Here is a 27,393-nt window from a genome sequence, read left to right on the forward strand (position 1 = left end):
GGACAGTAACCCTAAACATATAACCATGTTAGGTGTAAATGGGCTTGAGGACAGCAATGTCAATATTTTGGATCGGCCATCACATAGGTAATACCATTCTAGTACAATGGAGGGTTTGCTGGCAGAGCTGAAAAGGTGTGCGAGAGTAAAGGTGGCTCACAAACTGGATCAGTTAGACCAGTTCTGTCTGGGCCAAAATTCCAGAAAACTATTGTGAGAAGCCTGTGAAAGAAATCGTCTGACCCTGGTCATACTGTTTAAAAGGCCAGTGCCAAACACTGAGAAAGTGTACTTCAGAACTTGAAGAAAGTTAAAGAGACGTTTTGACAGAAGATAAGATCAGGCAGTGAGAAAAGGTCCTGTGTCTTTTTTTTATACAACGTATACCGTAGAAACGTGGCTGCTGATTTATGACACAAGGTTTTCTTTAGGTCCCTCGGCAGCTCGCGGCTGAATCAGGTGGTTCTCAGCTGAACGTAAAGAAATGTCCGATGCTTAAATACAAACTCTGACGTGTTACATAATCATGCAGTGACAAACAGAAAAACCCCAAAACACAGTATGAATATGACATCGTCATCCAGCAGCCGTGGCCGGCGTGTCCTCTGGGTCCACTGAACATGACCCAATCACGTGACAGAGGCAGATTTTGAGGAAATATAATGTGACCTAAAGCTTCCCTGTTCCTTTATTGCATTGCATTAGGAATGCTATATTGCATTCCTAAAGCGATGGGATGCTGCTGGTCCAACTGGTGGGGATTTTCCAACGTTGAGGGTGGAGATGGAGCACTCAGATCCCTCCTTATTGAGCTCTAATGTACACAGTGTTCCAAGAGAATGCTGCTTCTTGGCACAGGAAGCAAAAGTTTAGGCTGCAATGCTCATAAACACGGCTGACGGAGACAATAGAAGGGCCACATATGTCAGGTTGCCCTTAATGACACTGGAGATTTTATCCTCTCACTCCACTTGATTTTTACAGATGTATGATCCAAAATATAATCCGGAAATAATTTATTACAACTTAAGCATCCTTATAGTGTCTTTTGAATGCGTTAAGTGGGACTGGAGGTTCTGTTTTTGTTTGAACTACTATTTGTTCCTCAAGAAGAGCCTGGATGTTTCTGTGGTGTGGAAGTGGTAAAGACCAGAGGAACAGCTGATAGACACACAGCTGACAGACACACGTGGCAAAGGGACATTTAAACTTTCCTGGAAGAAGACGCCAGACCTTATCGTGCTGCAGGCACTGCACCAAGCCAGCGATTAGCAGGTTATCTCCCATCCTGCACCACAGGCCTGGCCCCGCACAGAGACAGGAAGGAAGGCTGGCGCTGTGACTCGGTGCCTCTAAACGGCAGACAAGAACACAGAGAGAGATAGCCACGGATCCACCAAGCCATTCTACTCCGCGGAAAAGCAAACAGGATCCCACCGACACAAGCAGCATATCAAACACAAGCCAAAGAAAGTGTTAGGGGGAGAAGCAGGGATCTCCACAGAAGGGAGACAGACCCCCACTCTGCTGACGCTCCCTTCTATAAGCCACAGACCACTTTAACCCTGTCTACCCCCTTTCTGCACGTTTTCTGGGTTCAGTCACCAGGATTGTTGTCTGGATGGCTTCATCTGTTTCAGGCTGAGCTTTTTGCAATATAATTTACAGAACCGACGGCGAGAGATTTCAGGTGCCGATGTCTTTGTGTTACAAGCACATGATTGCTTTGGAGGTACCTTATTGAAATAAAGGAACTGTACAGGTTCTATTGAAAGAGGTTTCTCCTTTTAATCTAAATCAAACGATGCAGGTCCCATCCAGTGCATGTTAATGTGTTCCTAATTCAAGCCTGATATCCTCTGAATGCCAAGTTTCTGCAGCCAGGCAGAGGCACCCAGCCGTCTTTCTTTCTGAAGCCAGCATTCAGCCTCCCTTTTCTTTCTCTATTTTTCCTCACATCTTTCTCTTCGTCATGTTTCCATTGGAGTTTCACCGGCTAAGCTAATTGAGCAAGGCTAATTTTTTTGGGGAAGTAACTACCTCAGGATAAATGTCACAAAGTTATTTGTTCACTGGCCAACATACCCTCTGCTTTTCAGCAAAATCAAACAAGACTTAATAGAAATCTGTCTCTCTCTCAGTCCGCCCACCTCTCACTGATACAACCAACTCTACTCATTTGGCTAAAAATCAACAGCATTTTGTGTTCTTTCTTTCATTCACATCTCCCTGTTCGACATCATGAGTTGGGTTTTATGCTATGCTGCACTGCTTTCTTGGCCAACTATTTGGTGCTGGGAACGATTTCAGGGATTCCTATCTCGGAGAGGAGATGATTTGGCTCCATCCCAGTGCAACACATGGGGCCTGAAACATTGTTCTGTGCACTATAAGAAGAAAATGACAATGGTACTAAATATTATATATATATATTAATATTAAGGACCATTTTACTTAGTATAACAAAAGTGTTTCTGAACAGGATTGTCAACTATAGCTTTGAGACTGCAATTTTTTAGGGTTTAAAGTGTTTGAAATGCAGTCTAGGGAAGATCATTCTTGGTTGAGAAATTATATATGCAATTTAATATCCTGTTGGTTGTGTGCTGTACAGAAAATTCCACAGACAACCAGGATATTGAAGTTGATAAGCAGTTCTGATTCGATTAGTAATTCTTTGGATGTGGAAAATGCACACGGGTGTACTGTTTTTGACCCTGGATTCATACTCTGATTCCACCTGTGAATGTTGGAAACAATACAAAAATTGGGTGGGTTCTTGCACGTTTTATTTCACTTAGACAATAATTGCAGGGTTAGATAACAAAACAGTAACAGAGTGTAAGTAACTAAGACTTTACTCAGATTATGGTGAATGTCTCTGGAAAGGTCTGAAAGCATCTCCCAGAATGGGTTTAAAAATAATCCTTGTGATACTGAGTGCAGCGATGGCACAGGGCACAGAGTACAGGACTTATTTTTGGAGGCCTCAGTTTTCAAAGTGGCTATCCTGGGTTTAAGTCCCAGCCCTTGGACCTTTGCCACACGTCTTTCCCCTCTTTCTCAAAACCTCTACGTCATGTTTTGTATGTCAAGAGTAGGACTAAAATGTAGAAAGGAACTAGGGATGAGCATGATGGAGGTTTAATAATATAAACAGAAAACCTGGGGACCTTTTACACGAAGAGCAGGACATGGAGAGCGGGCAGAGTAACGGGAGAACCCAGCAAAAAATAATGAAAATCAGCGAGCCTATTAACTGAGGGAAGAGTGGAGAATGACACTGGCTCCAGTTGTGCTAATCAGGGGAAAAGTAACAGATGTGGAGGAGAGCAAAATAGGCCAACCGAGGGAAGGTGAATAATTAACACAAAGAAAGCTGAACTAGACACAGTGGAGCTCCCAGTTCAAACTAACATTTCAGGCAGCCTTTTAATGTGTATTAGAGCTCATTCATACATGTCAGACCAGTTTTAGCTCCCAGCTTTCAAAGAAAACAAAACAGTATAAAAAATAACCACAATAACTGTATTATAAAATTCTTTTTATGATTTTGGCTATGACCTACATGAAGCCACTGTGTGACTCAGCAGCGACGTTAAGAGCTTAATGTGGGATGATCTCATCTCCTATCAGCTCTCACTCCCAGGAGGATCCAATCCCTTTTTTGTGCTGCTAATCTGATCACTTCTGGTGCTCCTTGAAGTTCTGTTAATTTGTGCTTTGTGCAAGACTCCTTGCAAAAACATAATTCAGACATGGATGTCTAACCAAAACACTTTCATGCATCTTGAACACCTTGCCTGGTAATTTTTATTAGCTATTTGGAAAAAAGCATTTTCCCAATTTTCTACACTTATGCTCTGCCTTTTGAACCTGGTGTGATCTTTAAGGAACATCTAATTTGTAATCCATGACTTTCTGTATCCCTGTATTATAAATATGACATGACCCAGTAGATAAGCTTTTTTAGCCGTTGGTTTCTTGGCTGGACGAGGATCTATATTTATCTTGCCACCTTGTGTAATGAGCAGGATAGTAACAAAGCTCACGGTCATGGACATCCAGCTGGGATTCACCATGTCTTCATTACGGCTTCAGATCCTATCTACACACCAATGAGCGTTTTGTATGTCAGGAAAAAAGCCTTTTCTGTCCTATTGTCTCAACTGTTAATGCTGTTTGCTCAACTCTATTGACTTTAACTGGAACTGTGGGCTTTGGTTTTGATGTATGATGAAGAAGGAGCAGGGTGGTGGTACGGGGTTAACATGTAAGGAGGACTCTGTCCTGGCCACGACTGTCCCAGGTTCGAGTCCCAGCCCGTAGTCCTTTTCCGAATGATTTTCCACCCAACTTTCTCAACCCTATTTCCTGTCAGCGTAGTTCCAACTAAACGCCACTAGAGGCACAAAACCCCAAAAGTAAAAAAGATAAATGAAGAATTGGTGATGCTGGGGCTCTGTTTCTGTTCCTTAGGTCCTGGCAACCTTGTTGGAGTTGGAGTGCACTTGACTTGGCTTCGTGAAGTCTTTATAAAACAGTTTTTTGTAAAAAAATATATAAATTCAGTTTTTTACACCACTGAATAAAGTTCTCAGGTTATTTTTTTCTTCAGTGAAGGATGACGCTACAGCAGTAAAAGAGGAATTTATTTTGAAGGGTTTTTACAGTCTTTTCCAGTGATGCCGACAAATGATGCTGGCTCCATGTTTTAGATGGATAGAAAGAAAGCAAATTTTCACCAGCCCCAGTGACCCTTCATGGATAAAGAAGGTAGAGGAAAAGAAAGGATGGATGGCTTAGCTTTAATAATCAGCAAATTTCATAAGTAAATGCTTGAAATGTCTCACTCCTCTGTAATTAATCAATATATTACAATGCTGTGATTTTTTTCATTGTGCAGATTAGTTAAACTTTTTATTTGTTATGTTTATTTGCAGTCATTAAGTTTTGTTTTTTTTTGTTGGTCACAATTAAATGTTTGAATAAAGAAACTAAGTTTGATATCAGTCAAAGATAATATGAGTAAAAAAGATGGAATTTTAAAATTATTATTTATTTTATTAAATAATTATTTTAGCCCACATCATATTGGGTTTAACTTCACTAGCCACATGCATGCCAGATTATTACCTGACATATAATTTTATCAAAAGTAAACCACCCCCAAGAAAAAAAAAAAAACGAAGTTTGCTCTCTAACAGAGCACCTTGAAAGAGAAGAACCATCCTTCAGTTCATCACCAGAAACTCAAGCAAAGTTATGTAACAAGACAACAATCCAGAATACCAGCAAAATCCACTTGTGAATGGCTCAGAATAACGTAAAATAAAGGTTTTGGCCTAGTCAAAGTTTGGACTCATATTTGTTTTTAATGCTGTGACACGACCTTAACCAGGCAGTTCATGTTAAGCTAAATAAAAAGATAAAAGACAAAAAAAACAAGCAAATTAAAAAAAAGTGTTTTCGAGTGGCCTAGTCAAAGTTCTTACTTAAATCTAGTTCAGATGCTGTGAAATGAAATCTGCATTCGAAAACTGCATTTTAAAGTTCCTGGTTACCGATGGCCGATGAAATAAGACATAAGAGATTAGCAAATACGGGAACGAGTTTGACTTTTAAAATGACACTGTTGAAATAGCCTATAGGGAAGAGTTTTTGAGTCGCACCTTTAGCTTTGTGACCGACTTAGATTGCCCCAGTTATTCAGGAGCCTAATAATAAAAAGCATCATTGAATCCCTAAACAGCCTTTTAATTGTACAAAAGGCTGTGATGTAAATGCCTAATAGATAACAAAAAGGAAATGACGCCCGGTCGTTAATACTGTGATCTGCCCGCTGAAAAACCGCACACAGTCATGCTGATCTCCCAGCATCTCCAAGAATCAGGTGCAAGAATCAGACTGACCGGGGGGAGGAGTTAGAGCCACGTCACGCCCCCTCACTACAGTGGAAAGAGAGAGAGAGCAGCTAAGGAGCGCTCAGCCGTCCGTCACCGTCCACAACTAGCAGAAATATGATTCGGAGAAGATCCTGCGCCTCTCCAAAGAAGACAACATCTGATCTCAGCCAAACCCAGTGACCGCAGCTCTACGTTTGCTCCCCCCTCCCCCTGAACTGTTTTCTTCTCCCGAGCTCTCTCCCACACCTTTTCTCTCCCTCACTCTTCTGCGCTGGATCTTCCGTGCCAGAAAATCATGTGCGTGGAAAGCGATGGATGCGAGATCGAAGGCTGCAGCAGTTCGGACGAGGTGCGCACGCTGTCGGGCAGCATGAGCCCCGGACTAATGCCCAGCCCGGACCTTCACCCCTGCAAACCCGGCCAGAAATTCCGCGCGGCGCTGCTCCGGTGCCGCTCACCGGCTGCCGCTGCGGGGATCCTCAGCTTTGGGAATGTCCTCAACTACATGGACAGATACACAGTGGCTGGTAAGAGATGTGATTTATTACTTCTTTAAAAAAAAAAAAAAATAGGATGTGAGATTGATTCATCCGCATCAGGTTTCCCCCGTGGAAGCAATGGAACAGCTTTATTTAGTTTATTGGCTGGAGTGATTGCGCTCTAATTGGCCAGCGAGCGGCTCCGTGCGCAACCAGCTCACCTCAGCTGAGACGGGCGGAACAATGGACCGTCCGCTGTTTCTGGTGCTTGTCTTGTAGCTGCATGCAGAGCGGTTGATTGAATCAGATATGCGCCCTCCTTATCGCTCACTAAAATCCCCGAGTATAAAGATTTTTTTTTGTTTTTTTAATGTGACGCCCGGATGTTAAGATGATTGAAAATCGATCAATTAAGGCGAGTAGCTCTCCGACCGCCCACGAACCTGACTGCATGCTTTCACACACCGTGAGGAGCCACTGTGTGTGTGTGTGTGTGTGTGTGTGTGTGTGTGTGTGTGTCTGTATGTGTGTGTGTGTGTGGGCTCATCTTTCATCCGCTGGCAACATGACAGTATAGCCATGATTCCCTGCTTGTTTCCTGGAGCCCTGGATGGTGGTTTGATGCGTCTATAAAGGCTGCCAGTCCCACTCAAGTGAAGTAGATTCTCTGACTTTAGTTGCACCCTTGAGGCAGAGAACAAAGCTCTCAAGCGTCACCTGTTAGATGCATTTCGAAGAATTAAGTGTTTGACCTTTTATACAATAAATTAAAACTGATTTTTCATTTGATCCTTGCTTGCGGCATTGACAAACAGCTGGTGTTTGGTGGATTTAATGTTTATGCTTCTGATCAGTGAACCGTGGTGCTGAATGGGTTAAAAATACTGCTGCAGCATCAGTACAGAGGGAATTTGCCAGGCTCTTCGGTGGAAAGGCATGCCATCCTGGTTAATGTGCAAACATGATATAATGTTGCCACCAATGACTTATTAACTGGAACTGGATCTTACACAAGTAGGGTGTACATGAATGTAACCTCATACATGTCACATTTAGGCATGCCTTTCACTGCATCACAAATTTCTTAGTTTACACCCACAGCCTTATTTATTAGGATTTTATGTGATAGACCTCATACGTCTCAAAACTAGACATTAAGTCAATTTGTCTTTACAAAATTGTTCAATTTATCTTCATGAGCAGCAGTTTTCCTGGTGTCGCCACAGACTCTCAATTGAAGTGAGGTCAGAACTTTGACTGGACCTTTGTAACATGTGAATATGGTTTGGTGTTCACTCCCTTCCATCATTGCTCCGCTCACATGTTTAAGGTTGTACTGTTTTAAGGACAACCCCAGTCTTCTCAAGTCCTGTGCAGCCTCTAATCGTTCATCATGTTTTTAAGTCCACTCCCTTTCTGGAATAATTACATTCCCACAGTATTGTGCTGCCAGCACCCTGCTTTAACGTGGGGATGGTGTATTTAGGGTGATGTGTAATGTTACTTTCCAGCACATAACTGGATTTACTAATGAAATTCCTTCATAAGAGTTATTTTAGGGTATCAGCGCAAAGAAGGCTGAATGCACTTTTTTCACATTTTTATTGTTTTAAAACTGTGAGAACCGTGTATTCCTTTTCTTAATATAATTTCCAAATAAAATTAGAATCAGTTGACAAAAATGTGGAAAAGTTCAAACCGTATCCACACCACTGTAGGGCCACAGTAATTTCCTATTTTCAATTAATGCTGTAATCGGAGGTTTTCTCCATTGCAAGTTCTGGCAGAAAGAAGGAGTGTCAATCAGACACCGAGAAGGCGTTTAAAAGCTGCATGCCATCGGCCTCATCATCCTGAAGGTTTCAGGTCCAGTCGGTCATCCGTAGAAAGCCTGAGCGAACAGTCATTAGAGCAGGATGGCTTCAGCTGAACGGCCACGCCATGAATGTGTGCACATATGCACTATCTAATCTTAGCATCCCTGAGCACACCTCAGTCAGATGATAGTTTGAGGGAAAAGGAGAACAAAACCATCCACAGTGGAGGATGAGTCAGTCGCCGCTCTTAAGGGCCATTTGTCCTCCTGTTTTCTCACACCACCTCATGCTTTGATCAGAGGAAAGCTCTCATTAAGCTCAAAAGCCACTGGCATTTCCATCACAAGCCCGATTCTGCTCTTTTAGAGTATCCAGCGAGAAGTGGAGGGGAATTTTCCCGGACATCCATGGGACGAGAGCATGAAGAGGGATGAGAGAGAAGTGGGAGCAGGCAGGTCTAAAGAGTGCGGAGGGGTCACAAATAGGTGGGCATGGAAGGTGGTGGTGGGGGGTTGCGATGGACTGCAACTTGTCCATCGCAGTGGAGGGGGGGTCTCCTCCCGACGCTGCCACCTGAACGCTGCTGGACCGTTCTGCATTATGTATGGCCAGCATGTGCATCAGGGCAGCGATTCCCATCAGCCATGTGCATCCAACAGCAGCTAATACACACAAAACATCATCTGCAGCGTCTCTGCCATCCCCCCCCCCCTCCTCTTTAAGCTTTTCTGTCCTGCAGTGCAAGCTGTGTTGCAGCAGTAATTAGCCAGTGGGAGCAGTGCATCTGCTGGTAACAAGCTCCGAATGTGCAAGTGTGGCCTCGGTTCCTTTTGTTTTTCTGCCCGCTCTGCCTCCTCCTTCCTCTCTCCTGCTTTCAGGGGCAGGTACCCAAAGTACCTCCCCGACTCATAGATCTTAATGTCAATTAAGCAGGGATGGGCGCACGAACACAAACACTGAAAGCACACACACACACACAGACACACACACGCATTAGGAAGGACTCTCTGGAGCATTTCAAGAGTGGCTGAATACACGATGGGACGTTTGAGGGGAGTGGTCGACTGCTGCAGTGGCAGGCAGTCAGAGGCAAGTGGACGCTGAATGCTGGCAGAGCTGAACCAGAGCTGTGCCTCCCCTACTCCCCCTTACAACATCAGTGTAAAAGGGTCTTTGTACCAGCAGCCTTTGCTGTAGTGTGCGGGGATCACTGAGGCATTGTCACAGGGACACTCGGTGACCATTCTGGAGAGCACAGCTATTCTGATCCGTAACAATGACTGGGAAAATTGCACCTGGCAGTGTGCGGCAGCCGCCTCATGACTTGGAGCTTTATGTTAAAGCTGCCATCCGGACTTTTCCGTGCACCCAGTCAAACTCACCTCACATGTAGCCTTTCAGCTGCACCGCCACACATCACGATCTGTTTTGCTATTTCTTTTGCGTTTTGTTGTGAATCGTTAGTTAATCAATAGGTAATCTACCTGCCTAAAAAAACATGCTGGCATGCAGGGCGACTCTGGTGACATCATTAGAGGCACAAGGCAACCTATCAAAGCGCTTTATTCACATGTTTATAATCTGATTCCTTCTTCAAAGGTGTGTGCTTGGATTATGTATAAAAACGTTTGAGCTGCACGGGAAAATGCTGTATGAAATTCCCATGAAGATTTGGCAACCGTGGATTAGCGTGAAGCAGAATGGCCAGATTTCATGATCAAAAATAACCTGCGATAGCGCCGGGCAAAGTTGTAAAAAACCAAATAGTCTGGTTGATCCATTTTATTAAGACTCTTCTTAGGTCCAAGAACTGCCACATTACCAAGTGTTTCTGCTAAAGGTTAGCACCAGGCGACCATATTTCTAGGGACCAACGTGATGCAAAATTCTCATCAGGATATTAAAGTTCTGAAAACCATCATCCGTCATGGCCCGGGGATGATCGGACTCAAATTCTGGCTCAAGCAGATGAAGCTGAACTCGCTCGTCCTCCATGATATTTACTAATGCATGCTGATCTGCTTGATGCTTGTGCCTCTTGTGATATCATCCACTCAAACACAAACAGAGCAGTATTAGCGGCTAGTTAGTTTTCCAGTGCACTTTGTAAAAACATTTTTATTTTTATTTCGAAATCCAGCTGTGGAAATCTGTTCCTCCTTACCCAGCTGTGTTTTTTATTGTCAGCAAGCAAATTGTTATGAGGCAAAAAACACACAACTGGATTTTGTCCTTAATCCCTCATGACAGAGATGAATGATGCAACACACACATGCACACACTGCAGATACTCTGCGATTCAAGTACGTCACTTACCCAAGATAATGGTTTCAGAGCCACAAAAGAGCGAAGTCACAATGCCTTTTTTTAATTTTAAAACTGGAGGTTGTTTTGATCTGGTTCTGGATATATTTACTGCCAATATGCTTTGTGTCAGACTTTGTGACACGCTTTTATGAGATGGGGCAGCAGCTTCAAAATGCTGTAATTATATGAGAGCTAAGCTGCTGCTTACTGAGGCTGCTGAATCTGAGCGTGCTGCTAGTCAAGAGAGAAACGAAATCTGCGTCGCATTTGATCAGAATGTCGGACAAATTACACATTCCTGTAAATCTAATGGCTTTCCGTTATACAATGTGACCGAATTATGCATATGTTTCTAAAATGTTCCATCATTTCATCTGCTCATCCAGCGTCTTTTTAACACGCCTTTTTTTTTTTAAAAAAAGAAGAAAAATCTGCTTTCCTGCTGTAGTGCTGCGTGCTAAACTACGGTCATCAACAGGGTGTAAAGGCTTCAGATTTCCTCACTTTCCTCTGAGTTCTTCTGTATCGCGGAGTTGGCGTTAGACAGCGATCTGGTTTTACTCAGACACACTTACTGTAATGGGCCAAATCCAAAGTGTGGACAGCTGCAAAAGAGACCACTGTTGGGTTTCAAGGGAGCTGCAGCAGCAGCAGCATACAGTGAAGGAGGCCGTGAACGTAAGCGGCGCGCTGCAAACTCTCAGCGCCAAGTTTGACTTCTGGCTCAGCTGTTCGAGAGACAGGTCGGGGCGATCGGGCGCTCCGGGTCGAGTCCAACCTGCCTGATGGCCGTCTGTGATGTAGATGAGGTTTTAAACAGGGAGTGTCTGGGACGTCCAAGGTCAAGCGCTCCCTTCTTGCCTCGTTCTCAAAATGCAAATGTGGAGGGAAAGAAAAACAAAAACACAGATGGAGATCTGACTGAGCAGGACTTATGCTGGGGGCGGGTGGGTGATTAGGGGGGGGCGGTGTGGAGTCACTGCAGCTTGATGAGTTATGGTCGTCCGGCCTGGTCACTGGAAGAAGACATTTCAGCCCATGGCCACTTATATTCCTGTTGTCTACGCTCTCAGAGATTTAGAGGGACCACTGTGTTTAATTTAATTTGAGGTAGCTTTGAAACCTTAAATCCTGGTGTTGGTCCCTAGTAGACAGTCCAAGCTCCTCGACAGCTTATCATAAGGCGGGGATTAGCTGCTTTTTTTCTCCTTCCAGAGAATATGAGGATATGCGAGACAGACACGCTGCACTTAAAGTTATTTGCTGCTTAAGTAAATAAGCCATGATGCGCGTTAAATCTGGCCGCCTCCCTCGTGTGCAGGCCGAGAGGCAATTTGTGGGGTACGCAGCGCTGCCCAATCAGTGCTGAGAATAAACATCGGTGAGCAGTAGATTAACACTAGTGTAGGCCTGTTAAGACAAATTGTCTCAGTCAAGCGGTCATGTTAGGAATACCTCCAAACCACAGTCACGCTCTGTTGGCTGAGTGCAGGGCATTGCATGTGAACCTTTGGTGTCTTGCGTTTAGACACAGATGAGCCTGTGGTCATAATCCTCTTGAGACAAGCTCTTTTGATGCAGCTATCTGTCCTGTCTGACCAGCCAGTCAGATTAATTCCCATCACCTTCGTCCAGTTTAGTTTGTGCCTGCTCATCTTCCCTGTCCACACTGGCCTGGGGCCTTCCTCCACATTAGCATCTGTACAGAGAAACCCTATTAGCATCTTGTCTACCTGGATTGTCCTGTACTTAGCTCCATCCATCTTCCTGTCAACTCGGATTGGCTTCCCAGTCACTGCTGGCGAAAAGTGTCCCACACAGCACCATGCTGCCACCACGCTGTCTTACGGTGGTGTTTTACTGGCTTATTACCACCCAATGAAACAATAATATTCTATTTTGGTCTCATCTGACCAGAGCACCTTCTTTCACCTGTTGCCTGATGCCTCCTCTACATGAAAAGGGGGGTTTCACTGACGTCACTGGCCAACTTTCGGTCCGCCATATTGGGTGGCACACTTCCTTATCTCTAGTTGTCGTACACGTATTTTCGTATCGCGAATGGATAAGTACGCCAGCACGCTAGAGCGACCAGATAAGGACGTATATCTGAGGAAATGTTCCGTGATCGACCATATGGACCCCTATGCCCTCCACGGTGCCTTGTTTAGCCGTAATCCAGATGATTGGCCAAATGTAGAGCACGCCGACATAGTGCATTACCTGGTGTTCGGTGAAAACCCTCTGCACACTCTTGAGGAAATGAGAGCTTACAAGGGTCTAGAGGCTCACAACCAGTTCACATCTGGTTATGTACATCAAGGAAATCGCCATCATACGTGGACGGGTGAGTTTTAATAAGATGGTAAAAATGTAAACAATCCGACGCAAATGCGTCGCATGCTTCTGCGGTGGCTGACGGCCGGCGGCCGGCGGTGCGCGAAGGCGCTTGGCTGCAGGGCCGATCGACGCCGCTCGCGGCTTTAATTATTTAAGCAGAACAATGACCAGTGCAAAATTAAGTTGTATTTACCGTATTGGCGCCGGTAGGAGCTGCAGATCATAAAGCCAGCAAACAGTGGGAACACAGCAACTCGTTCAAAGGTAAGCTGTGCTCAGACGGGCTCTGGCACATGCTAACCGTTAGTGCTAACAACCACTCACGCATGTAATGTACTTTTAACTAGCTGCTATGTGTTTCAAAGGTTTAGAACACACTCTCATTGACATCGGGATACTGTGGAAAGTTATGTTCGGTCGACTTACAGCCGCGATCCAAGCGAGCCGACAACTCTTTGTTATCTCTAACAGTTGTTCTCCGTGGTTGCGCCTCCAGCCAGGAAAGCGGTGGAAAGTTAACCCATTTTCTATCTTTTTCCCACGGCGATCATGTGTTGTGCTGTTACAGCCCACAATACAGCAACGGTTTACCATGGTTGAAATCAAGTTAAGGTGAAATAAATCAAATTAAAACACGGCTGAGAGGGATTACAGTACGCGGTAGTCATAGGCAGTAGAGGCGGCGGAGGCAGTCAACATGACGCCCAAGCCCTATTATTAATATATTCTTCTTACATGTTTTAAATACTTAACAGTTAATTACCTGTGACAAAGTGAGCACCGCAGACTCTGGCGTATTCCAGCTTAACACCGTCCAAATCGGACCTGGATATCCGTGTCAGCCATAGGTGACGGCGTTGTTCAGACAGCTGTTTTTTTTTTTCACACTGATTCACTATTACGGCTGGTAGGCGATAGAAAGAGCGTTGATCTCCACCTCCACGGGCCGTGCAACCAACCATTAAACACGTTTTCCCCATTGTTCACTTCCAATACTGCCTAAGGCGTCATACAATGCAGGTCAACGGTGCGAAACGACTGCCACCCAATATGGCGGACGCGCTGAGTAGTCACGTGAGCGTGACGTCAGCTGAAAACCCCCTATTGTGATCCTATGCAATTCCTGTGGGTTTCTTTTTGGCTGATTGGTGGAGGGGGAGCGAAAAATAGATGTTGACAGGTTCCCCCACCTGAGCTATGGATCTCTGCTGCTCCTCCAGAGTTACCATGGATTCATTTGGCAGTTCGTTAGTTTGCATGAACTGTTTAAGTTGATGGCCGTCCAGTTCTCCAGCTGTCCCATACTCTTCATTTTCAGATGGTGGAGTAAATGATGCTTTGTGAGATGTTAAAAGCCTTGAATGTTATTTAATAGCTCTGCGTTAAACATCTCCACAGCTTTCTTCATAACCTGTCTGCTGAGACCTCTGAGACCTTCACAGAACAGCTGGATTTAGACTGTTGAAATAATACACAGATGGGCTTCATTTACTTATTAATTGGCATTTAAAGACTGTTGTACTGAATTTTGTTTAGGAGCATCAGTGTAAAGTGGGTTAAATTCAAATGCAAACCACACGTTTAAAGTTTTTATGTAAGAACACACACATATATACATAGATATAAAATGCCAATAAAATGTATGGATGTTTCTAGGTGTAATTTGACAAAATGTGGAACGATTCTTTGGCCGGGCAGTGCGTGTGCTTTTCTTGACTGCAGTCATAGACTCCTCTGCTTACTCTGGCGTAGAAGAGCTTCCCTAAGCTAGACACATCCTCCGCTTTCGGTTCCTCAGAGACCAGAGAAGAAGAGAAGTTAACACAGCGTAGGTGTTCTGTTGGGGGAAATTTGTGAATAAATCAGGATCTGCTGTGATACAAATGTAGACAATGATGCTACTCTGTGACAGCCCCAAATAGAAACTCCGCTGCTAGAGACATGACACATCAGATCGTCTTGGTAACATGAAGCTCTGAATGTAACAGAAGGTTGGAAAAGTGCTTTCCGGCTACTTGGCGGCCCTGCTGGAGCTGCTTTGGGGTTTACCTCCCGCTAGTTTCACCCTTCACTCTTTTCCCTCATTTTACCCTCTCTTGTTTTATAGCATTCACATTAAAAGCCCCCCAACAACAGCTGAGCCCTTTAAAAGATGGAGGGAGCGTCTAGTGATTTTACTTTATAAGGTTGCCGAGCCTCTTTTTTTTCCATTTGCTGTTTGATAAAAGCTCTGCGTCTCTTTTCAAAGAGGTTTGGTCTCTTCAGCTAATTTCTACTCTACTTCAGTGCCTATTATTTCACTACTCACAGCAGAAAATATTGCCACGATCCAACATTTGTTAAAACAGAGTCTTTAAAACTTACACGACTTCCTAGCAAGCAGACTTTTCCAGACTGGTTTCCCACAGATATCCCACTAATCTCTTTATATCCATAACCTAGCGTGCTGTCGCTGTGAGAAAACAGTCTGTGTGTTCTTTAGGCTCCCATTTAGTAGACGCCTGTAATAGTAACCGGTGGAATTAGGCAGAACTTCTTCCTGGGCCAGTGGAGGCCCTTTCATGTGGCTGCGCTGGACTTTGCCATCAAGCAGAGGCGCGTCCATCGCAGCGGCTCTTCACCTCGTGACCCCAGCTGCCATAAAAGCCCGGTTTCCCTCACTTTAGGACCACTCCGCTGCTGCTGTCGTTATGGCTCTTGTTCCTGACTTTAAACTTGTCGCTGCTGCGATGCATCTGCATGTTGCATTGTGTTGAAGGATATTTTTACGCAGTGTTGCTTGTGCAACACACAGGAGACTGACTGAGGGCAAATGGGGCAAAAGCCCATTTCAGCACACAAAAAAGATGCCACTGTTCCTGTTTGGTAATTTTTTAAAGTGCCACCAGAGATGTTGACAGAGCTATATTAGCTTGTGCTAACACACCACATACCAACAGCATGGATTCATCAAGATGACTGCAGTGTTGTTGGTAACTGCAGGGCATTGCACATGCCGGCTTTGCTCTTTGACTACTTTTTTTTTTTCAAACCAGCTTAGACGCATTTTAATACCAGATCTGCTTCACATCACAAACAACAGTATATGAGGGCACCTCCTCTGTTTGCACATGTTTTCACTGCCGCATCCATTTATTAAATAATAAGATGATATACTATTGTTAATATTTCAGCTTTTTGCATTAGCTACATTATCAGCCAATCTCTACCAAAAAAAAAAAAAATTAGCTGTGATTGAGTCAAACTGTATCGGGGCTTTACGGAGGCTCATGGTGCCAGGAGACCAACAAAGAACTCAGATCAAAAGGAAAAACATAAAAACATATTGTTTTTAAGGTGTGTGCTGTACCTTACACTTTATAGCATGTTGATTATAGCACAATAAAGTTTAAAGGAAAATCCAACGTCAGGCAATAATTTGTCAGGCTATACTGGAAGCGCTATTCATTATTCAAATTTGATTGAATTTGACTTTGTTAAAGTGCCTTGAGATGGCGTGTTGTGAATTGGTGCTATATAGATAAAACTGAATTGAATCATTTATGTTAAATAAGGCAGATATGATTAAGCTTGTACTTCCTTTTTTGATGAGTCACTTGTCAACAATGCTTACTCAAGTCCTCTAATGATCTTTGACATGGGTGGTAAGTGGTAGTCTGATAATCAATGACCTCCCCTTTGTCATCACAGGAGTGTGTGTGTGTGTGTGTGTGTGTGTGTGTGCGTGTGCGTGTGTGTGTGTGTGTGTTTGTGTGGACATAAAAAGAGGGAGGATGTGTTTCCTTTACTTTAAAGCGTTTGGTTTAGGGTTACAGTGTCCTAGATGAAAACAGCGTATCCCAAGATCAATCCATTAGGTTTTCTTTTTCTTTTTAAAACACATGATTAGGGTGACATGACAAGTGGAGGCTGAAGGATTGTCCCGACACCCATGTTCCAAGTGTACCCTCTGCCCCTCCCTTCCTGGGCCATTATCTGCAAAGATTAGAGTGTTTACCTGCAGAAAATGTCGAAATTGGTCTCTTAGTGCTGATGGGAAGATCGCAGGAAGGAAATAGAGATTTGCTGGGCAGTTTGTTGACTTTGACATGCTCTCGTAAATCAGTGGCTCATCCCTTCCTTAAATAAATTGCGATAAGGAAATGTTCTCTCTCCCTGCATTCCATCGCCAGTCAACGGCATGGCAAATTTCGCAGTGCTGATAACATAAAAAGATACTTGATATCTTTTGAATATTTGATGTAAGAAGACATTGTTATAAATAACAGTATTGCAGCTTTATTTTCGAGCTGCTGATTTTTTTCTTTTCACCGCCCGCCGTTCGTATTCCTTTCCTCCGGCTACCCCAAGCACTCTTTGACATTCACATCTATTTCGACACAACAAGAGAACCTCTCTGCGCTGTGAAGGTCAGACTCAGTGGTTCCCCTGAGCCCAGGGGTTCGGCCCAGACGGCTGATATATGCGATGGAGGAATGGAAAGGAAGGCTCCGCAATCCGTTTTTGTATCCATGGGAACCCACATAGTGAATATCGATCCACAGAACATCAGGTCAGGATCCACCCGGTCCCCGAGATGAGCTGAAATCGAGTTTTTCTGGAAGATTTCCCGTTTTTGTTTCTCTGTCGGGGTTTTGGACTCTGATGTCGACCTTCCTTGCAATGAAATTCACACCCAGCGGCTGTGAAGGCAGACCCACACAGCTTGGAGCAACACCGCCTCTCAGCTCCTGCGCTTTCTGACCGCAGCCAGAATAATATTTTTAAGTGTGTAACTCACAGCAGCTCCTATATTTGAGGAAGCCTTCCTCTCTCGAAGCAAAATTTAATCTTTTCTTCAATTAGAGCTAATGCTGGAGCTCAGCTGTAAATCCTTTGATATAGCCATCAGTCAAAGCAGGAATAATCTTCTGTTTGTTTTTCTGCCTCCTCGTATATTTCATCACTAGCTACTGTTTTGGCTTGATGCGCGTTTATCTGTCACGTTGTCAGCGTCAGATGAGACCTGCAGGATTTTCGATAACCCCGTTTAGCGCATGTGTCGGTTGGAAGAAGTGGGTCTGAATGAGGCTGCTGACCCCTGCCTGAGTCTTAGATCCTCCCGTTAATGACCCGGGTCAAAGGTGGGCTCACACTCTCACAAATGCACTTAAAGCACCGGCTCTGTTTTTCTTTCTTCTATGAGAACGTGTCATTGATTTTGGCTCCCAAGACGCTTGAGATGTCACGGTAAAAAAAAACCCGACTGATTTTCAAAGAGATGCTGTGTGGTGTTGTCCTGCCGCACACATCAAAGAACCTTTTGACTGCTCAGCGCCACAAATGTAGCAATCCAAAGTACAGAGAAGCTCATATGTCTTGCATTGTTGTTGCATCCCTCCCTTTGACAGAGATACATTTTAAATATTTAATGAAGCCTCAGTTGATAACAACAGGATGAGCAGAAATGCAGGTTGTTGCTGGATGCATCTTTGTTCCAGAGTTTCTTGTGTTTCATTCTTAATCCCCTTGATTGACGCCTGCTAACTAACTGTGGATTACCTGAGGCTGCAGTAGCAATCGGTGCTATTCTTGAGAGGAGCAGATGTGGTATGTGGAGGAAGTTCTTGAGAGGAACAAAAAGAAAGGAAAACAGTTACCTTTAGGTGTTTTCCCACGCCAGGAGGAATTTAAATTCACCTGATTTACACGCCCTGTTTTAGCGTTTAACTAAGACAGAAATGTCAGCTTTGGAAAGCACTGCATTCCTTTCAGTGATCAGAGAAGTCTATGATACAATGTGTCGGGTGACACTTGAAAAATTACATCAGTAGAGATGTACAGATCAGAGACTTGACTGGCATCTTTTCTGATCTTGTTTTTATATAATTGACAGCTTTCCAAATATTTTTTAGCCTTCCTGCTCTAATTGAGTGATATTAGAAGTGGAAGCAACCTCACTCCTCGTGTGAGAAAGCAGTGGCTGCAAAACTGGGCTTAACTTATAAGTAGTTAGTATTTAAAACTCCCTTCAGCATTTTCCGTCAGCGATTATCATGTTCAGCACGGCTAAAATTATTTACTGTAAACAGCAGTCACCCTTTGTATTCCCTTTAGCACGAAAACCCTTAAAGTTAAGCTTAGGATCTCCAAAGAAGGCTTTTTTAAATGTAACAGGTTCCACAACTGACAGAGCATGAGAGCTAAAAAGGATAAAACTGAGCTATTATTATGTTAACATGTTTAGCCTGTTATCTGCTGAGGTCGGCTCTGAGTCCATTCACCTTTTGACAATTTGGGAAAAGGTTCTCAAGATGGCTACACATTGACTTCTTGTTACAGATGACACCTTAATAGATCTGCATAATAAAAAGCAAAGACAAACCAAAACTACAAAAGAAAAATAAAATAAAGTATTATTTAAACTACTATGCCCACTTCACTTATACTGAAAACAGCTACACCAGAAAAAAGTTTAGTTGCCGCGTCGTGGCAAAAGATTATATTTTTGAGATTCCAACTGCTTGTCATTGGTCATGCTGGTCAGGCCAAGCAGAAAATAGTCAGATTCTCAACTTCTAAAATCTTCATATAAAACACACGTTTCATCAGTTTTGTCAGCTCAGACTAAACAATTTGGTATCAAATCAGCTGCATAAAGGTTTACTGAAAGCCTAGTTCTACAGTCCAGAAATCCTAACCCCTAAAGACTGACTGGTGGTGTTAGAGTTGAACGCTGGTCCGGTCCCTTAAAGTAAAAATAGAAAAAGAAAAATTCCCTTCAAGTTCACACTATAAAAAGTTTTTTGTTTAGATAAAATAAAATAAAATAAAAAACATGCGCTTGATTTCACTCGCTTGGAACCAGCTGGGTCCCTTTAGTCTCTTCATCCGTCATTTGTGAAGCCCAAGCATAGCAATTATCCTGAGAAAATAACCGCTTTCTGCCACTTTGAAGCTTAATTGAGCTTGAAAAACTGAACCCGGTTTTAAGAGTTCCTTTGAGCTTTGCAGCCCCCTGCAAATCATCAAAATAGGCAGTGTTATATTTTGGTTAAACCAAGTGGAGAAGAGCTAAAGAGTTGAGTCAGGTGTTATAAGTGAATACACAGAGGACTCTACAGACCTCTCAGCTGCTTTGCACGCATCTAAAACTTGTAGAAGACGTTCCAATCAGACTTAGCACACCGCCGATAACACGGACTGACAGCAGTTCTGAAATGGTGCCTGCGTTTAGCCGGCTATTATTCAAACAACCAAGTCTATCTTCTTTATTGCATATAGAGCCGTGCATCTCACCATAATTAAGCCTGCCTCATGCAAGTGGATGGCATTAACTTGTGAAAGACGGCCTCTGTGCCGTGCGTACGACTGTTTCAATGGCGGCTATAAACCTACAGCGAAACCAGGGGAGAAAGTAATAGTGGAGAAATAAAATCTCATTAAAAACACTACATAATGACTTTAATCCTCTGTACTGTTATGTAAAAAGCAGCGGGATTACTGACAAATACATGTGCTCACGCTGGCTGTGTGCTCAGACGCCTTTAACCGAGGCAGCTGCTCGTCCTGACACAGGTTAAACCGACAGGTTCACTCCAGTTAACATTTAAGAAACAACTGGTGGATAGATGATTATTCTGGTTTGGAGTTTGTTAATTTACAGATGTTGGCACATCCCTCATCCCAAGCCAGCATTTCATGGTGCATACTAAGTTGTTTTGTTTTTAGTTTTTATTTTGCTCTATATGCTCCTAAATGAGTCTGTGAAGGATGAGGCTTCAGTTTATTCTTGTCTGAGCTGAATAAAAATCCAGTTTCTTTCTGGGCGCTGACGCAAGCTCGACCGAGTTGTTGCTTTTCTGATGTGTCGGTCCGCACACCGTTTGGGCTTCCCTCCCAGTGATTATCTCTGGTTAATGTGTCCAGGCCGGAGAAATCCTCCCTAAATACCTCTCCTTCAGATCCACGTTTACGATCGAGTTCAGCCATCGCTCGGTATTCCTGGGAGACGGCGGTGCTAAAGAGTGCAGCTCATGGATAGCCCCGCAGCAATCAGATAGTCCCATCACATCTCAAATACCTTTGCTTCGCTTCACCGCGTCTCTATCCAAAACATCTAATGCATTATCTCATCCGAACAAGCTGGCTAGCCCTGGATGTATTATTGATGAGCTATAGGTTTGGTCTGCTGCTACGACGCTTCACTATGCATTCACAACAGTGCTATTAAATATTTACCATGGATTGGCAGGGACTAATGCAATACTACCCCTGAGCTGAATTCAAGCTTTTGATTAGTGATGGAAAATGACTTGAATGAAAGAAAAGAGCTATTAATTGAGCTGGTAAGGCTGGTAAAAGAATCGATTTAGCTTGACAAGTTCTTCCAAAGGTCAAGTTGGTATGTTTGCTGAAATAACCCCTCATGCATCTTTGTTCTTTGGAAGAGTTTTCTGGTAAATATGTTTAATATGGGTTGATTTCTGTAGGTGTAGGTGTAGTTTTCATTGATGAATTAAAAGGATGAAAGAATGACTCAAACAAGAAGTGCAACTCTAATAACAGATCGATTGTAAAGAGACCTAGAAGAGGATCAGAGTCCAGTTTGCAATTTTAGCCCTAGAAATTAAATACATGTGCACTTTCAGGAGTTGTCAGAGCTAATACAGCCTTCAAATATCCTCTCTAGCTTACAAAAGATAAGTAAAAAAAAAAAGAGGAAAACTCTGTTTTGACGTTGATTGCTGACAGTGATATTAAGATTAACTTTTAAAACAGATCTTAAATCCCAGTGATTTGTCTCTTACATCTGCAGCGTCACTAGCTGGTCCAGTCTGGCTCAGGTGAAGCAAATATTTAGTCCAATAAAGAAGACCGGCACCAACCTTTGGATTACCAGATCCATAGGAAACTGCAATAATGTTTAAGATTATTGGTAATCGGGAATGCGGCATGATCTGTTGGAAAAATCTGTTGGAAAAATCCTGAAATAAGAGGAAAAGGTGACAGGAGTTAAAGCACCATCTCAAAGCAAAACAAAAATACTTTACAGGCTTTACAGAGGCAGCCTTTTCATTACAGGCCTTGGCTGAATTATGGTGTGATTTATTGATATTCAAACACCGCAGTTGTTAGCACCAACAGCTGCACCACAATGCTGCCAGAAAACGACTTTGTTGAGTAAAATATTGATTAGTGTGTCTTTAAGTGTCCATACAGTTCTTGTCTTGTTCATGTAGCTTTCATGACGTTTGACAGTTTTTGGTCTCGTTCCATGTGTACATTATTCTCCGCACTTTTTGAACACATCAATCTATACAATCAACAAAGACCAGAATGTACAGCAACACCCTCACTTTAGGCAACGACGCCTGCTAAATACTCCGTATTAGTCATCAAAGCAAGAGAAACTTGAATGTGCACGGCCCTAGGCATGGACTGCGATGGGTTTGATTTCAGTTTATCACAGCATTGGCACACAGAAAATAAAAAAATAAAAAATGTATTTAAAGCCAAAATGCAACACATTTTTGCACACCTCCTGAAAGGTTGCTGATCATTTCCTCCTGTCAATAGATGAATTTGCTTTCCTGTAAAAAAAAAAAAAAAAAAAAAAAAAAAAAAAAAAAAGGGAAGGGGAGTTTTTGATAGCCTTATTTAAGCCAGTTTCAGCCAGCAGTGTGCAGCAAGAGGGAGGGGAGGACAGAGTGTTGGGAAAACTCTGGTCTCTTCTGCATTTTCTCCAACATCTCAAGAAAAGAGCTTTAAACCTTGGGATACATCTAACTATGCTTGCTTGTCCTTTAATGTTTTCAATACATGAATTTGTGCATGAGACGGTTGCTCAGCAACTAGCGTGTAAATAATGTAATCCCTTTGTTTTCCGTCCTCCACATTAACTTTCCAGCGTGTTATGAGACCTGCTGCTTCCAGAGGGGAATCCACCTCTTGCATGAACTCTGAAGTCCTCCCATACAGGCGGCTGTGCACGCTGTTTCCCAGACATCTGCTGCACGTTTCCTTTCTGTGCGGCAGGCGAAGGAAGTGGAATGGAAAAACTGCTCCCCCGCTCACTATAGCCACATGGCAAGGGAGGAGAGCAGTCGGTCAGGAGCCCGCCGGCCGCAGTCGGGCATATTTGTGGTCGGCTTTCTCCTCGGCTTCAGTCTGCAGCTCGCCTTGCCTCTGCTCGCTCCTTCTCACACGCTCAAATCCTCCGAACACCCCCCCCCCCCCCCCCCCCCAAAAAAAAAAGTTTCGGTCAGAATTACAATCAGAAAGGGGAGCACTTTCTCCTCACTCATTATCTTCTCCTGCCGACTTCCCTCCCAGACTATTTATACTGACCGGGGCGACACATGAAAAAGGGAGCACCTCCTTCTCGCAGGAGCGGCGGGAAAAGGATTTGGCCCACATCAGCAGGAGCGGTTCACCGCTGCTCTTCGCACTCTGGCCAGAATGAATGACTTCCATCCATTGGCTTGTGAGACCAGGGAAAAGGGGAACAATCAGACATATATACCGAACAATGGAAACAAAACGCTCCCAGAAAAACAAACCCAGCCCTGATGTAGCCACCAAGTATTCTTTGCATCATGACTCCTCTCCCGAGTCTCAGGGTCTCACCAGCTCATAAGCGCTAAACTGGATTCTCCTCGTCCTCTTAGCCTAGTTTCTCTGAACAGAAATAGAAGCAGCAGGGCTGCAGATCCGCAAGTCTCTGTTGGGGATTGGAAATGAAATCTGCCCTCTGCAAGCTTACGGAGGCCTGTCTGTGTATGTCTGGGTAGGCTGTGTTTGTCTCATGCCTTCGTTTGGATTTATTTCGCTCCTACAGTGAGTCAACAGTTGGGTCGCGGGATACAAAAAGTACTATTCATATCTCAGAATAATCAGTGACCATTCATGGCTCTGAATGTGCCATTTGTGGCACGGTAACGCTCACCGATTTGAGTCATTTCTTCTCCTGCTCTGCCGCTCATAAAGGCAGACTTTATGAGCGGGTGGAAGAAGTGTGAGCCCGGCGCTGTGGCCGACCTGCTCTGTTTTTAACTGCAACGTGTGAGCGTCGCGCACAGATGAACGCTCAGTTCGCCGTCACGATCCATTCATGAAAGAGTTCTTTAAGTTTTAAAGGAGACATAAACCCGACGTCACAAAGCAGGTCAAGGGGTGTAGTTTTCAAGCCTTGTCAAAGCTGTTTTTTTGCCGTGTTTGGATAAACCGGTGGAGTGGGAGGTATGAGGGAGTGTCCTGCTACTGTGCAGAATGGAGGTGGCGGTAGCAGGTGTTCCTGTGTGTGCCGTCAGGACGAGCCACATTCCTGGGATGTTTGCCTCCTTGGCATCACTTCCGTCAGAACAATTTGACGGTTGAGACTTGAGGAACTTAATGATGTTGTTCAGTTACAGTACATTGCAAAACGATTTGTTGGACCTTTTCCCATTTCATCACGTCCGAGCCACAAACCTCAATGTGTTTTATTGGAATTTTCTGTGATTAAACCAACACAAGGTGCACAGGAAGACGGTTTATTGTTCTTGAAACATCTTCTAAATTAAAATCTGAAAGGTGCAACGTGTTTTTTTGCATTCAACCGCCTTTACTCTGGCACCCCTAAATAAAATCCAGAGCAAGCAGTTGACTTTAAAAGTAATCAAATGAATGGAGTCCATCTATGTGTGATTCAAGCTCTGCAATGCAGACGTTCTGTAGGGGTTTCCTGCAGAATATTTGTGAGCCAGCAGTAGCCTGAGGACCAAGGAGCACAACAGACAGAAAGCTGTGGAGATGTTTAAAGCAGGGTTTGGTTGTGAAAACAATATCCCGAGAGCTGAACATCTCACAGAACACAGCTGAAGTGTGCTCTGCACTATTCAATCCATCATCAGGAAATAGAAAATGGAAAGAGATGTTACAACTGGAAGTCTACCAAGATGTAGCCAAACACACGAGCTGAGGGGCCGGCCAAAGAAAGCGTTCATCAGAGGAGCAGCCAAGAGTTCCCTTGGTGACTCTGGAGGAGGTTCAAGGGTCATCTTGTTCTTATGTGCTCCATACATCTGGTCTTCATGGCAGTGTGAAAATAAGGAAGCCTTTATGAATAAGAAGTCCTGTTTTTAACATTTGCTGCAAGACATGTGGGGGACATGGCATTTGATTTGAAAGCTGACGTGCACAGATTCATAACTGTTTATTATGCATTAATTAAGGGGGAGCAAGAGACAGGCAGAACAAGGTAGTAACTTAGTCTGCGATGTTTAATCTAAGCAACTCTAAATGAAAATGTATAGTTGAACAGATTAGGCTCACTAATTGGCAAGTCACCGGTCAGTTTAGTCTCTTGAGCGCCCTTAATGGATGCATAATAAGCACTTTTGAATGAGTTATAAAGTGTTTACAAATGAATTGATAACATATCTATAAACTATTTATTAGCCATCTATAAGGGGAGCCTTATTGTAAAGTGGATGTTTGGGGGACCGGCTGCATCACCAGAAACATCTCTTTTCACTGCTAATCTTCCACAAGGCATTTGTTGAATTGCTCTGTGATTTTTGCGTATCTGACGGATTTCCGCTTTGTTCGGATTTAGTTAGAATAAACTCGGTCTGAATGTTTCAAAAACCGCCTTCCTTTCGCTTGACCTTTATCTCTTTCTGCTCACATACACCATCGCCATGGCAACTGCAGAAGTGCTGCTAGGCTCCAACAAAGGTTGAAGCATCGAATAAAGATCAAGATTCACTGAAAGGCTGAAGGGGGGTTTATGTAGGGGAGGCAGAAACCGATCATCAGGGGGAGATATCAGAAGAACCGTTTGAATGTGAACTAATGAAAGGCGGCAGAAAGAATTGAGATGCCGGTCTCGCTAGAGTGCTACGCACGCTCTTTGCTTCTTCTCTGTAATCCCCCACAGATTAATTTAGTTCATTGCACGGCTCATTGCATTCGAAACTCATAAAACACACGACAGCTTTAATCTGACTCCTATCTACTATTTAAATATATCTGCCGTAACGCAGCATGCTGCGTTTATGCTGTAATTGCTCTGCAGTTATTGTCACGTTTTCTTTTTATCTAGCCATCGCTGCATTTCTGCTCAGCGGCCATCGCTCTCAGACTAGCTAACGATTCCAGATCTACGCTCGGAGTCCGGAGGAATAGGATTTTTAGTAATTGTCGGGTAATTGTGCTGGCGGAGTAGCCGGGTGTGGCTCAGACGAAGCCACACCGTGTCCAGGAGGGACGCTCCACCATCTGGTGTAGGAATCCTCCTCGCAGCAGATGTGTATATATATGTGTCTGTGTGTTGTTGAGTGTATAGTAGGGTGGGGAGGTGGGCGAGCGGTCAGGGCTAATTACGGTACAGCTGCAGTTTTACACTTTTGCTGCTGTTTGACAGGCTCGACAGGGTGGACAGAGTCCTTATTACAGCTACTGAGTCTGCAGAGGGCATGTAGGGAAGACAGCCTAATGTGTTTGAGTTTCAAAGGCGGGATCACCGTCTATCATTTACTCCCTGTAACATCCCCCCCTAACATCTAAGAATTTACTTAAGTTAGTATGATTTAATTCAAATGCAACTCAACGTACGATTATAGTCTCAGATCAAATGTTTAACTGCAAATGAGATTTTAAAAATAAATGATTCTTCTAAACATTTAGTTGGAGGAATGCTTTTTCGTATTTATTCATCTTCATGTTGTAATTGAAGCCAGGCAGAAATGTGTTTGTAAATACGGTCTGGTTGATAACTTTTAGCCCTGGCTTATTATTTCATTATATAATTCTTTTAAAGTCAAACCACAATGTCAGGAATCGTGAGTATTAATCTGGGGCGTACATGTTAGGGTTACCCTCCTCTTTGCCATGCCAAGGCTCATGTGTGGCCTAATACGTAAGTTTGGTCATTGAGTACGAGACAGATGTGGAAAAAAATAAAATACAAAGGGCTCCGCTGTTGTGGTTTCTGGCACAAAATATATTACCTACAACACAAACAGAATCTTTAATCTACACTTCTGATTTTTTCTTTTTTAAATCTCAGTTTTTATTTAAAAAACAAAACTAGAACAAAACAAAGAATGTACTTCGCATGTGAGCGGCAATCTCTGATCACTAAATATTTGTGTCAGTGCAGACAGGGCCTACAGGTGTCGTAAAACTAGAACCGGGCTTTAAAGAGTCTTTGTTTAGCGCAGAATGATCCAGTCCAACATTTTAGGTTTTACACCAGATGTGACCAAATACAGTCCAGATTTCCTTCAGGTTACTCTCAGTAGCAGTGTCTTTAGCTGCTAACGACTACTCAGGGCTTACGAATCATTTGTATCACAGCCATCACTTTTTGACTCCTTTGTGAGAACTTGGTGGGGGCTTTTTCAACATTTTTGAAGCGAGTGTTTTGAGGTAGCCTTGACGAGCTGGCTATTTGGGTCAACTGTGTCAACAACACAACAGGCCTTTTCTTACTTACTACAAAATAAGAGTCTAAAACACAGGCACAGCAGAATGTAAAGCCTCAGGCACACATCCTTATAATAAGAGCTTAAAGATACT

The 27,393-nt window shown here is 43.5% G+C and overlaps 1 protein-coding gene across 2 annotated transcripts in view; it reads left to right on the forward strand.

Moving 5' to 3' along the window:
- The first annotated feature begins 5,950 nt into the window (after positions 1-5,950).
- The window catches only part of spns2 (spinster homolog 2 (Drosophila)), a 74,462-nt gene continuing 53,019 nt past the window's right edge, over positions 5,951-27,393 (forward strand). For both annotated transcript variants that reach the window (XM_012865233.3, XM_012865232.3), the window contains exon 1: positions 5,951-6,433. In XM_012865233.3, coding sequence (XP_012720687.1) covers positions 6,202-6,433 — 232 coding nt within the window. In that variant the 5' untranslated portion in view covers positions 5,951-6,201. The remainder of the gene's footprint in view (positions 6,434-27,393) is intronic.

This window comes from Fundulus heteroclitus, chromosome 11 (assembly GCF_011125445.2).
Source record: "Fundulus heteroclitus isolate FHET01 chromosome 11, MU-UCD_Fhet_4.1, whole genome shotgun sequence".
In the NCBI taxonomy this organism is placed as follows: Eukaryota; Metazoa; Chordata; class Actinopteri; order Cyprinodontiformes; family Fundulidae; genus Fundulus; species Fundulus heteroclitus.